This window comes from Prionailurus viverrinus, chromosome A2 (assembly GCF_022837055.1).
Source record: "Prionailurus viverrinus isolate Anna chromosome A2, UM_Priviv_1.0, whole genome shotgun sequence".
Classification (NCBI taxonomy): Eukaryota; Metazoa; Chordata; class Mammalia; order Carnivora; family Felidae; genus Prionailurus; species Prionailurus viverrinus.
Genome location: NC_062562.1, coordinates 17446201 through 17459612, shown reverse-complemented (window position 1 = coordinate 17459612; position 13412 = coordinate 17446201). Strand labels below are relative to the sequence as shown.

Genomic DNA, 13412 nt, shown 5'->3' with positions numbered 1-13412 from the left:
ACTATCTAAATCCAAGATATTAGTTAGCCTTTGCTGACTACCTGGAAAAAAAAAAAAATCCCTAAACTAGTAGATAAAGCAGCTTTTACAAAAATAACACAGCACATCTTAGTTACTTCCATTTAAATACCAATAAGACAATTATTTGGTTGAAATCATGCCAATGTGTCCTTGACCTTCAATTTGAGCAGAAAACAAGATCCATATAACAGTTTCTGAAGGAAGGTCAGCGAAAACAATGAAATAAGAGAAATGTCCCCACTTTCACATAATGGCCAACATTAGAGGAGAAAGAAAACATGTTGGGAAATTGTCTAAATGACATAAAGATATTCATAGCACACAGTGTTCTATGTGAGTGTACTATGTACTAGTCTAATATTACATAGCACAAAATGTGCATGGTAAGAACAATAACTGGCCTGGGGCGCAAGATTGAAATGCATGCTAGTTTAAGTGTTAAAAATAAGATTCTTGCTGGAATAACCAACTCTTTAAATTTTCCATATAAAACCCCAAAATCAGTGAAACACAAGCTAAAATTTCTTTCAACATTAGACATTAGTTTATGATATAACGGAGCTCAATTAGCACAGAGGCACTAATTATTCAGGGCATACCCTGGGTACCTCTCAAGACATTTGCCAGTCATTCATACATGGTCATGTAGAGGATGACAATCCTGAGGCTAATCATATCTTACCTCATAAAGTTTCATAAAACTCACTTTCTGAAACCAGTGTTAATCTATGCAATTCCGCTTCAATGTACTTCCAGTCTATCCCGAATCTACCCCACCCTTCCTTTTTAATTCTTAGTAATTTGGGAATTTGAGGACCTTAGATACACATATATTAGAAAACAAAATGAAGCATCAAATGTGTCCAACTAATGCAGCATACACCTACATTTGGTTTCACTACAGGGCCATTCATTTGATCAATACAGAGGAGACATCAGTTAGCAACAGCTCATATTTAGATTTAACTGGGGGCATTACACCTGGAATTGACAATACTGCTCACCTTTAGGACAGAGGCTAAGCTGGTCATGTGCTCATTGAGGGCACCCTCGGACTCCTTGTAGGTCAAGCAGGTGAACTGGTACTCCTCAGGATCAAAGGCATCGGCTCCCTGCTGCTCAACATCACTGGCTACTCCCACGTAATAGTCCTCTATGTCCCCAGGGTCTTCATCTTCTTCTTCTTCCTCACAATTTGGGTCATAGTCCTCTTCATTGCTGTCAGACCCCTGGCTATTCATGTCCACAGACATCTTAGCATCCAGCCAAGTTGCAGATCAGGAAAGCAGTTTTTTTCCCCTCCCCCCAAACTTTACCACTTTCTCAAATGCATTAGTGTTTTTTGTCTTCTAAGGAAGGAAAAGAAAAAAAATAAGTGTTACTTTCACTATAAGTTATAACAGTAACCATTCAAAAATCAAAATGTCATAGGCTGGCCCTACCCCCCATTATGGCCTATTCCAACTCTGGTCTCATACAGGAAACTTCACCATCATCTCCCTGCCCAAGCTTATCGAAGGGAAACTCTTTCCTTGAAGGGCAGAAGCAGCTAATGATGGTAACTTCACAAGAAGGGCCTCACATGGAAAAGTAAATAAGGAAGGCCATCTGCTCCATGTCAAGGGGTCAAATTCCCATGGATTTATCCTTCTTGTGGGAGTCCTTAAGAAAGAGGCACTGGGCGCCTAGATGGCTCAGTCAGTTGGGCATCTGACTCTTGATTTCAGCTCAGATCATGATCTCATGGTTTGTGAGATCGAGCCCCACACTGAGCTCTGCGCTGACAGCGAGGAGCCTGCTTGGGATTCCCTCTCTCCCTCGCTCTCTCTCAAAATAAACAAACTTAAAAAAAAAAAAAAAAAGGCACATCTCCACAGGTGAAGCAACCTAAAGGCTGAACTACCAAAGTTTAAAATCTCTTTGCTAATTACACCCCACTAAGCGGTGACACATAAGTACACAAATGACATAGTTCCTTCCCTCTGTAATGTCTAGGAAAAAAATACCACTGTTCCACAGACATTGCTCTCAGATATCTGAAAAACAGGTGCATAGTTAGTTAAGAAAAAATAAAAGGCACAAAGCTCTTCAACATCCTCCTCTAGTCTGCAGAGTTAACTGATTTTTCAGTTTTAAAGGATTCTACTGATCCTTTTTTTTTTTTTTTTTTTTAAGTAATCTCTACACCCAGTGTGGGGCATGAACTCACAACCCCGAGATCAAGAGTCGCATGCTCCACTGACTAAGCCAGCGAGGCACCCCTCTACTGATTCTTTTTTTTTTTTTTTAATTTTTTTTTTTTAACGTTTATTTATTTTTGAGACAGAGAGAGACAGAGCATGAACAGGGAAGGATCAGAGAGAGAGGGAGACACAGAATCGGAAACAGGCTCCAGGCTCTGAGCGGTCAGTACAGAGCCCGACGCGGGGCTCGAACTCACGGACTGTGAGATCATGACCCGAGCCCAAGTCGGACACTTAACCGACTGAGCCACCCAGGCGCCCCTCTACTGATTCTTTAAAAGGGGTACTTTGAGGCAAAGAAATTGATCCAATAGTGAAGGAAAACTACAAATTGAAGGAAAACTACGCATATTCTGCCTTGACCGAATGAAGGGTAGGAAAAACCAAAATCTATTTAAGATGAAGAAAAAGAGTTCAAATGGAACAAGTTATTAAAAAAAAACCTCAGAGGTCAAAATGTTACTCAATTACAAATGAAAAGAGAATACTAGTTGAGAAAGCAAAACAATCACAAGTCCTAACTTCACCTCAGAGAAGATTTTGGTAAAAACCCATTAACTTTTCTGCATAAGTACCGTTCCAAGTGATCATCTGCAAGAAACAGTATTAAACAGTGATTTAAATCTAAAAACTAATAGGATTTTAAAATGCAAGAGCATCTGGATTGAATGGTATGTAAATAACTTCCATAACCAAATCTGGATTAAATGCAAAAGTATATATGAAGTCTATCTGACCATAAATAAGACAAAGATAAAAATTAAAACACATTAAAATGAACGTGTACTGACTCTGTAACCAGTCTAAAGGACTACAGAGCCACCTTTTAATGATATTATAAAAATAGCAGGGAATTGAAGTTTGACATGCTAACCATAAATGCCCAGTTTTTTAAAATCACATTAATAAAAGGGAATTTGCAGTTTGACTTCTAACAAACTGTTTGGTATAGAATGACCTAATTACAAATAAACTATGGTACTTTTCCTTTAGAAAAAAAAAAGTTAATCTTTAAATTAAAAATACCTGTAATTCTTGAAGATCTTTCAAGATGTCACCCCAAATATTCTATGTCATATAACTTCCATCTAAAATGAAAAGACACAACTCTATTTAAATTTTTTAAGTTGGCACCCTGGTTTTGCAAATTTATTATTTTTTTTTTAAAGCAAAGACATTTAAAAGGATATGCAGCAAGAGACCAGAGTAACTATGAAATTATTTTCTTGTAAGTCCCACAGAAACCTGTATGTCATTATACTGAAAAGAGTTACATGGCCTTCTAAAAAAGAAAGTATTCAAAGTAAACAGCTGATAATAATTTAACCTGGAGTACCGGCGATGTAAATAGATACCCAATCCCTCTCCTCAGTTTGGAAACCCACCACCTTGCTCCTATGGTTCAGATTTCCTAAATTACTAGCACAATTTCAATCCTAAAGGTTACACAGAAGTTAGCAAACTGCAACTGGCTTAAAATGAGACTTAGTATAAAGTCACTTCCATGGTGATAATCTAATACAGAATATCGCCAATATTTCAGACCTCCCTTTACTCATGAAAAAGTTATTGTGAAATAAAGTGTCCCCAATAGGATGTCAAGTAGGCTATATTAACATCCATTTGCTGCCTCTCTTCTGACATGCTCAAAGGCCATCCGACCTTCTCAGATACAGATCTCACTATCCAAAACTAAGTACTATTACGTGCTTACTCAATAAGAAATCTTATGTCTATTTCTTTATCCTTTAGGATTTCCTAGAAAACCAGAATTTATAACTTCAAAAAAATACTTCTAACACAGGTAAATATAAACTAAATGAAAATTAAAGTCCAATGATTATGTAAAATTATTTCTAAAATAGAAAACTGGGGCATCTGGGTGGCTCAGTCGGTTAAGTGCTGACTTGGGCTCAGATCATGGTCTCATGGTTCATGAGTTTGAGCCCGGTAAGGCTCTGTGCTGACAGCTCGGGGCTTGGAGCCTGTGTCAGGTTCTGTATCTCCCTCTCTCTCTGCCCCCCCCCCCCCCACTTGTGCTCTGCCTGTCTCTCAAAAATTAATAAACATTAAAAAAAATTTTTTTAATAGAGAACTGATTTTTTAAATATCTTTTAACCTGTATTTTTATGCAAGATACTGCTTCTTGGGCGAATAAACTCTATAAATATTGTTCCCATCTACAAAATTTCACTACCAATATTAGTTCTCATTTAATGACAGCCAATTTCAGGTTTGACTCATTCTCATTAAATCTTCACAATCCTACAAGGTGACTATCATCCACTTCTTACAAATGAGGAAGCTACAGTTCAAAAAAGTTAAGTAACTTGTCCAGATCACACTGCTGCAACCAGTATTACCCAGAGACAATACTTCCACAAGATTCATGACCTATGAGGATTCATAAATCTCCATCACCCTCCCAGAAAACCTAATACTATCTACCTGCAGAATCAAAACAAAAGGCCATGTTTTCCACTTTCTCTGGATTTCTCCCCAGGATTGGAGCTTAGAGGTTTGCCCATAGGCTTCTCACCAACTAAATACTCAAGAAGCAGGGTAAACTTTCAGACTCCCCTCCAAAAAAGAGCCATTTCATACTTAGTAGGTGTTCTAGGTTTAGATTTAAACACTTAATCTTTTCAAAGTTAAATATCCCTAATTCTACTTAAAAGAGTGCCGACATTGCTCAAAGGGTCCAGAATGTTATTGTCTTATTAACAGAACTGATGACAACGCTTTAACTTCCTTTAGATGTTAGCTATTATCCCTACACCCTAGACAGAGGAGTAATAGAAATTACTTCTCCTCCAGAGCCAAAGTCACGTGTTCAAAAGACGTGACACCCTCCCTGGGCTAAAGGACCCAAACTGAAGACTTCTCTCTCAGTTTAAAGTTGACAAGAACAAAACACTTTTTGGCGAGTCCGACGATGTTTTACTCCAGACATAATATTTGGCTCTGAATGGTCATTTACTAAGGTTACATCTCCAAAGAAAACTACTTAGCACTTTTAAAATATGAACCAGCAACTTAGTTTCAAAACTCCACACTACACCATCCTAAGATGGTTGGCACTAGCCCCATGTGGTTATTAAAATTTAACTTAAAAATTAAATAAAACCTAAAAGTTGGGTTTTCAGTAGCACTAGCCACAAGTCAAATGCTCAACAGCCACGTGTGGCTAGGGACTATCCTACTTAGCAGCAGAAGTATAGAATATGTCCATTGTGGCAGAAAGTTCTACGGGACAGAGCAACAATCCGTACAGAGGTGAAGTCATTCGAAAACACGGCTGCCTCTCCCGCGGCTAGCACAGCAGCGTCCGGCGAGACGGCAACTCAGCTCTTGGGCCGAATGTCGGTACCGAGGCGCCGGGACAGCCTCGAGGACACGGAGCCCACGCGCCAGTGGACCCTTCGCAGGCGGGCGTTAACTAACCGTGCGAATGGCACTGCGAAGGCTCCGAAAGATGACTGGAGTTGGAAGCCCCAGAGGCGGCGCGTTTCCCCGGCGCGCCCGGTAGGGAGGGCCCAGATGCGCCGGCGCCAGTCGGTCAGAGGCGCTGGCCTCCGACCTCTCCACCAGCTGAGAAGACGGCGGGAGGAGAAAAAACTGAGAGACGCCAGGCGCCCGCCCGCCCCGGCCGTGGCCTTCAGCCGCCCCTCCGCGGGCGGCGCTGGGAGCTGAGACGGTGAACCGACGGCCGGGGGGCACGGGGGCCTCGCGGACGGCGACGAAGGCGGAGCCCCGGCCGGGCCAGGGAGGCGCGCGAGGAGCCCACCCCCCCTCCCCGGCGCGCCGGGGTAAACAAGGCCGCGACCTGCGCCGCACACTTACCGGGAGCCGCAGCCCGCGGCTGCTGAGCCCGGGCAGGCCAGACCGGGTCTGGCCAGGCCAGACGGATCGGACACTGTAGCAGAAGCGACAGCGGAGGCGACGGGCCGACGCCGGTCAAGGCCCGCGCTCCTTCCTCCCGCGGAGCAGTCTCCGCAGCCCCGGAAGTGCTCAGTACGGTTGCGTCACTTCCGGCCCGGGGTCGACCCGCGGTCGCTGAGGTCGCGACTGGCGCTGGGTATTAGTGTCCCTTGGCTGAGCGCTTCGCTACACCCCGGCACTCAGATCCCGAGTGTGAGCGGGGTACGGCCGGCTCAGAAGGCTGAGGGAGGCCTCGGGGGAGAGGGGTCGGCTTATTGGAGAGTGGTCAAGGCATCTCTTCCGGCTTTCACCAGCGCCTCCTGCCAGGATATTTAACCAGCGTTTTTCTGATGGACTCCTCGCTTCACTGTTTGTATTCGAGTGTAGCGCACAGAAGACATAATGACGTCCGTGGAGTGGATAAAGGACTGTTGTTTCCCGGCCCCTATCTGGTGGAAAGAGAACTGGGCCTTCGGGTCAGCGCGCTGGGACGGCAATTTCTGCCTACACTCTCAGGCTGCCGCCTGGTGGCCCCCGAGCCGCAGAGACCATCCGGGCTCGGCTTTTCCTTTTTACTCTTTCGCCCAGTTCTCCAGCTTCCCATTCACCGTACAAGAGTGAATAGAAATTTTGTTTCTTAAATTCCACATTGCCTTGCTGCACGGTTTCTTCAAACAGTATAGGAAGTATGTGCTATCTTGTCTCCCCGTAACTTCTAGGACCTGTTGCCAAGTATTGTGGGTAGATAGAGCCACTGAGGCTCATTCAAGTTGCTGCTGGACAAGTGGAAATGCGGGTGTGAAGCGGGTGATGTTAGGGAACATCCTCGCTGTTGAAGTCCTCATAATCCAAACTATTTCCACCCATACACAAATCGTGTATGTACTGATATTCAAGATAACTATGCGTAACGAGTTCTTTAGTTCTTGATTTTTTTTTCTTAGTTCTTCTTGCATGTATCCTTGTATCGCTTTTTTTTTTTTTTTTTTTTTTGAGAGAGAGAGCTTGAGCAGGGAAGGGGGTAGAGGGAGAGAATGTCATGCAGGCTCCACACTCAAGGTGGAGCCCAACGCAGGGTTCGGTTTCATGACCTTGGGATCATGATCCTAGCTGAAATCAAGAGTAGGCTGCTCAACCGACTCAGCCACCCAGGCGCCCCTCCTGTATTTCTTATACATGATTTTCAGCTTCCAGTTTAACTCAGAGCATGTACTTAAATAAGGTGCAGCCAAGTTCTAGAAAGCCTCACACCCCTCCCCCCCCCAAAAGAAACAACTACTTGAAAGCCCAAATTAATTTGGAGTGAAAACTAGTAGCAATGAGTAACAATTGTAGGATTATGAATTTTATATGCATTAGCAACATAAAAGTCTACTAAAATCCACTTATTTCATTTGTTTTGACAAAACATGCCTTTAAATTAGCAAAGAAACTAAGATATATTTTGTGCAAATGAAATCTCAGTTTCATAGCTGGGTTCTCACTTTGGGTTACTGGTAATAAATGCTCTCCAGCAATTAAAAGGAAACAGTCTTTCTGTAGCATTACTGGATTTACAAAATAGAATTTGTTCATGTGTCAAGTACATGGGTGCACATACAATATATTGGAATCCTATGTGTTACCCTTATTTGTTCATGTGTCTTTCCCCTGCTAAAAGTGAGTTTCTTAAGGGCACAGATCCAACCTTATTTTCAATATTACTTTATTAAGTAAACATTTATTGGGCTGATGATAATATTTTTAACTAGTGGAAATTTCTTTCCAGGAAATAGAGATTTAAGAATTAAGCCAAAACATAAAAACAGGGAGGGGGACAAAACCGAAAATACGGAGAACAAACTGAGGGTTACTGGAGGGGTAGTGGGAGGGGGGAATGGGATAAATGGGTAAGGGGCACTAAGGAATCTACTCCTGAAATCATTGTTCCACTATATGCTAACTAATTTGGATGTAAATTTTAAAAAAATAAAAAAACAAGTTAATAAAAATAAATAAATAAACATTTTTAAAAAAGAAGCCAAAACATTTAAGGATATGCATAAAAGTATGTGCACAGATATGTGCTTTGGAATGGTGATTCAAATAGAAAATGTTTGCAGGATCCAAAATGTCCCAAAGTAAGAGTTTGTTAAATTATGGTAAGATATATACAATAAAGAAAACCATTAACTATGATGCTGTACTAAGACGTCTATTGACAAGGAAAGGTATTTTTGATATACTCTTAAGTGATAAGAATAAGAAATGAGATGTGTACAATATTACATTTTCAAAATATATATGCATGTAAAATGTATAAAGTCTCATGATTTCTGTGGTACAGGAATCCAGACAGGCCAAGGTGAGAGTGGATTATCTCTCCTCCTCAATATCTAGGGCCTTAGCTAGAATGTTTGAAGGCTAGGAGCTGGAATCATGGGAAGAATTATTTACTCATACATCCAATGGTTTTTGGTGGCTGTCAACTGGGGGCTTAGCTGGGGCTGTTAGCCAGAACACATATACACATGACCTCTCCATGTGGTCTGTTTTCCCTGGTAACATGATAGCTAGGTTCCAAAGACAAGTGTCTTAAGAAAAATAGAGCCAGGTAGAAGCTATATTTCTTTTTATGACTTTGCCTTTGAAGTCACACAGCTTTCCTTCTACCACATATTATTGGTTTAAGCAGTTACAAATGTTCTCTGAGGTTCAAGGGAAGAAAATGAAGCCCCACCCTTGAGGGAGGAATACCAACATTGTATCACATTGTAAGAAAAGCATGTGGAATAGGATATATGTTGGTGTGGCCATCTTTGGAAAATATAATCTATCACATAACATATTACATATATATACCTTACACATGTAGCTTTCATCTTTGCCTTTATTGATTTGAGTTCTGCAACTAATATATTGATACATTAAAGTTGTGTAAAATTAATACAAAAATGTTTATAGCAGTGTGAATATTCCCATTAACTCTGTTCCATTCTCTTTACCCTATCTGGGGTTATTACCACTGTCCGAATCCTTTCTATTCATCTACCTACATATCTATATTCACAGCTATACACACACATTTACCCCCCTCCCCCCCCCCCCCCCCGCCCCACACCCCGTTGGTAACAGACTATTATAAAATTCTTCTTTTTTCACTTAGTGGAAGGTGCTATTATTATCCCCAATTCCACAAATGAGCAAACTAAGACACAGAAAGTTGTGGTAATTGCTCAAAATTATAAAGCTAGGAAGTCACCAAGCTGAGATTCTAAACTGGGCCATGTGGCTCCAGAGCCTACCCTCTTTCCACAGTGCTGGACCCCTTCTCAGTATTTTCTAGTATAAATGTATTATCATCTGTTTGACCATGCCCCCTTTGCAGGGCATCAGTTTCCAATTTTTCACCATTACAAATAGTACTACATTGAACACCCTTGGATGTACTTTTTGCATAGATGTAAAGAGTTTGGAGTTGTATTTCTAGAAATGGAATTGGTGTATCAACTGGTATCTTCATCTCACATTGCGATAGATACTGCCAAATCACCTTTAAAAAATGCCTTTAAAGGGCACCTGGGTGGCTCAGTTGGTTAAGCATCTGACTTCAGCTCACGTCATGATCTCACAGTTTGTGAGTTTGAGCCCCACATCGGGCCCTGTGCTGACAGCTCAGAGCCTGGAGCCTGCTTTAGATTCTGTGTCTCCCTCTCTCTCTGCCCCTCTCACGCTCTGTCTCTCTGTCTCTCTCTCTGTCTCTCTGTCTCTGTCTCTGTCTCTGTCTCTCTCTCTCTCTCTCTCTCTTAAAAAAACAAAACAAAACAAAACAAAACCTTTTCTTTAATGCCTTTGATTCTTTGAGGCCAGCTGAAGGCCAGGCACCATGTTGTCAGATAAATGGAGAGGAAAGGAGATCACAGTTGCTGTAGTTTAGGAGCTTTGGTCTAGTAAGAGATGCAGAAATTAGAGGAATAGTAAAATAAGTATGAAATTGCTGTGAAGAGTACTGCACAGGAGATTCACTACATCTTCATCCTCTGCTCCATCTACATTCATTCTCTAGCAATCTCATCTAACCTCTGCCCAAGGACCTTCAGTACACTGATAACTTACAGATTTTTCTTTCTAGCTCTACCCAATTCCCTAACCTCCACGTTCAATATATTCAAGTGTCCATTCAATATGCCCATTTGGAGGTCATATTGGCAATGTCCCAAACAAAACTCAATTTTATCCCCAAACTGGTTATTCCTCCAATGTGTCCCAGCTCAATAATGCCACTATTTCTCACTGTTTACTCAGGCCAAAAATTCACAAGTCTTCTATGACTCTTCTTTCCCTTTCAAATATTGCATTCAGTCTGTAAATGTTATATCTCCATAGTATGTCCTGATTTGGCATTTCTGCTGCTCTAGTACAAACCATCATGTGTCCCTAGATGTGAGCAATTAACTAGTCTCCATATTTCTACCCTTTTGCTATGATATCTGTTCTCTACATTATCTAAAAAGATCTTCTTAGGGGCGCTTGGGTGGCTCAGTAGGTTGACTAGATTTCGACTCAGGTCATGAAATCACAGTTTGTGAGTCCGAGCCCTACGTCCAGCTCCACAATGGAAGTGCAGAGTCTGCCTGGAATCCTTTCTCTCTCCCTCTCTCCCTGCCCCTCCTGCGCTCTCTTTGTCAAGATTAATAAATAAACTTAAAAAAATTAAAAGTTTGTTTTTGAGAGAGAGAGAGCAGGGGAGGGGCAAAGAGAGAAGGAGAGAGAGGGGATCCCAAGCAGGCTCCTCACTGACAGCACAGAGCCTGATGAGACAGATGCTTAACTGACTGAGCCACCCAAGAACCCTTTTTTTTCAAAAATTTCTTAGCCAAGGAGCACCTTGACGGCTCGGTCAGTTAAGCGCCCGACTCTTGGTTTCAGCTCAGGTCATGATCTCATGGTTTGTGAGTTCAAAACCCACATCAGGCTCTGAGCTGACAACAGGGAGCCTGTTTGGGATCCTCTCTCTTCCTCTCTCTCTGTCCCTCCCCTGATTACTCTCTCTCAAAAATAAATAAATAAATTTTTTAAAAAATGTTAAGCAGTAATCATGACCAAAAGCATGTTTACCTTTGTTCCTATCATTAATAGGAAAGGTTCCAATATTTTACCTTTAAATATTTTTAGTTACTAGGCTCCTGTTTTTAAATATCTTTTTTTTTTAAAGTAGACTCCACACCCAACATGGGGCTTGAACTCAGAACCCTGATATCAAGATTGTGTGCTCTACCAACTGAACCAGCCAGGTACCCCTCTTTTATTATTTTTTAAGGTAGTTACTTTTTTATCTATTGCAAGAGAATTTACTTAAGATCTTAAGTTTATAGTCTTATGTGCTTTTCCTTTTTTTTTTTTTAATTTTATTTATTTATTTTTTAGGAATCTCTATCCCCACCATGGGGCTTGTACTCATGACCCCGAGATCAATAGTTGCACATTCCTCTGATTGAGCCAGCCAGGTACCCCACTTTTTATTTTGTTTTTGGTAAGGAATGATACTGAATACTACTATTGCTGGTCGGACTTTCTGGAAACAAATGCTGAGATGGAGTTGGGAGAGCAAGGTATTTATTAGGGACCAACATATGTAAAGGGAAGGGGGCAGGAAGCAGAATTAGGCAGAGGCAAAAGTTAAACTGTGTTGCAGTCCCAGCGAAGCTGCCACCTATGTAGCAGAGATCACTGGAATGAACAGTGTCTATCAGAGTATCTCATACTAGGCCAGACTGGCCAGGAATTTATATGCTTTTACATACTTGGATTTATATGCTTGCTCAATCACTGCATATGGCCTGTCTTGGGAGGTGTATGACCAGAGAGGAGGCAGTTATCTGAAGCTAAGGTATATCCTGAAGGACTGAGAGCTAGAGGCTATCTGCTACTGTATGTTCCACAGGTAGGCAGCCAGGACTTCCTTGAAGAAGGTTCTAGGTAGTACAATTCCATGTCTACCACAAATATTACATGGTTCTTACCATTTATTGAGATGATCATAGGATTACCATCCTTACTACGTTAGTGTTATGATCACATTATGAGGTTCACAGATGAAAAAAAAAAATTAACTTTTTTTTTTTTTAAAGCAGGCTCCACGGGGCGCCTGGGTGGCGCAGTCGGTTAAGCGTCCGACTTCAGCCAGGTCACGATCTCGCGGTCCGTGAGTTCGAGCCCCGCGTCAGGCTCTGGGCTGATGGCTCAGAGCCTGGAGCCTGTTTCCGATTCTGTGTCTCCCTCTCTCTCTGCCCCTCCCCCGTTCATGCTCTGTCTCTCTCTGTCCCAAAAATAAATAAACGTTGAAAAAAAAAAAAAAAAAAAATTTAAAGCAGGCTCCATAGGGGCGCCTGGGTGGCTCAGTCGGTTAAGTAGCAGACTTCAGCTCAGGTCATGATCTCGCTGTCTGTGGGTTCGAACCCCGCGTCGGGCTCTGGGCTGACAGCTCAGAGCCTGGAGCCTGCTTCCGATTCTGTGTCTCCCTCTCTCTCTGCCCATCCCCCGTTCATGTTCTGTCTCTCTCTGTCTCAAAAATAAATAAACGTTAAAAAAAAAAATTTAAAGCAACATGGGGCTTGAACCCATGGCCCTGATGAACCAGCCAGGTGCCCCATGATTCACTGATTTTAAACCATTTTTGGTTATAATACCTAATCCATTTAAAACCTTGTGGAATTGATTTGCTAATGTTTTACTTTTAATATTTTTGTTATTCATGCATTAAGCAATAGTAGTTTCTGGTTTCCTTTTTGTGTGTGAGTGCTATCTTTGTCTGATTTTGGCAACCGGGTTATGTTAGCCTCTAAAATATAGAAATAAGTATCCATGAGAGCAACCATATACAGAAACCTGTTGGATATGGCCCAGGTACCACCTCACATGTGAATCTGTGGAAAATCAAATAGCCATATTCTGGGTTAGGAGATTATAGGGAATGCATTGCAAAGCAGAACACTATTTTTTTAGCCTTGCTGAAAACCACAGGCTTGGCTTCACTTATCTAGTTAATGTATATCTAGGGGGCACTCACTTAGCTTATCTAGTTAATGTATATCTAAGGGTTAGGTCCTGCCTATACTCATAAATTCCTTAGATTATGTTATCTCATGAAATATTTTATCCTGTCTTGTTTTTCTGCATGCTTTCTTTATGTTCTTACTGGCACATAGCCCACTGATATATTGCACAATGTTTCCCTAAATGTATGCT

The 13412-nt window shown here is 41.6% G+C and overlaps 1 protein-coding gene across 5 annotated transcripts in view; it reads right to left on the bottom strand.

Moving 5' to 3' along the window:
* ARIH2 (ariadne RBR E3 ubiquitin protein ligase 2) overlaps nt 1-6256 on the bottom strand; it is a 48133-nt gene extending 41877 nt beyond the window's left edge. For 3 of the 5 annotated variants that reach the window (XM_047831330.1, XM_047831346.1, XM_047831362.1), the window contains exons 1-3: nt 6108-6256; nt 3291-3352; nt 1026-1370 (exon numbers count right to left, since the gene is read on the bottom strand). In XM_047831330.1, coding sequence (XP_047687286.1) covers nt 1026-1274 — 249 coding nt within the window. In that variant the 5' untranslated portion in view covers nt 1275-1370; nt 3291-3352; nt 6108-6256. Of the gene's footprint in view, nt 1-1025; nt 1371-3290; nt 3353-5708; nt 5960-6107 lie in introns of those variants that run through there. The other 2 variants (XM_047831335.1, XM_047831353.1) reach the window with 2 other exon arrangements.
* Between the last annotated feature and the right edge of the window lie 7156 nt (nt 6257-13412).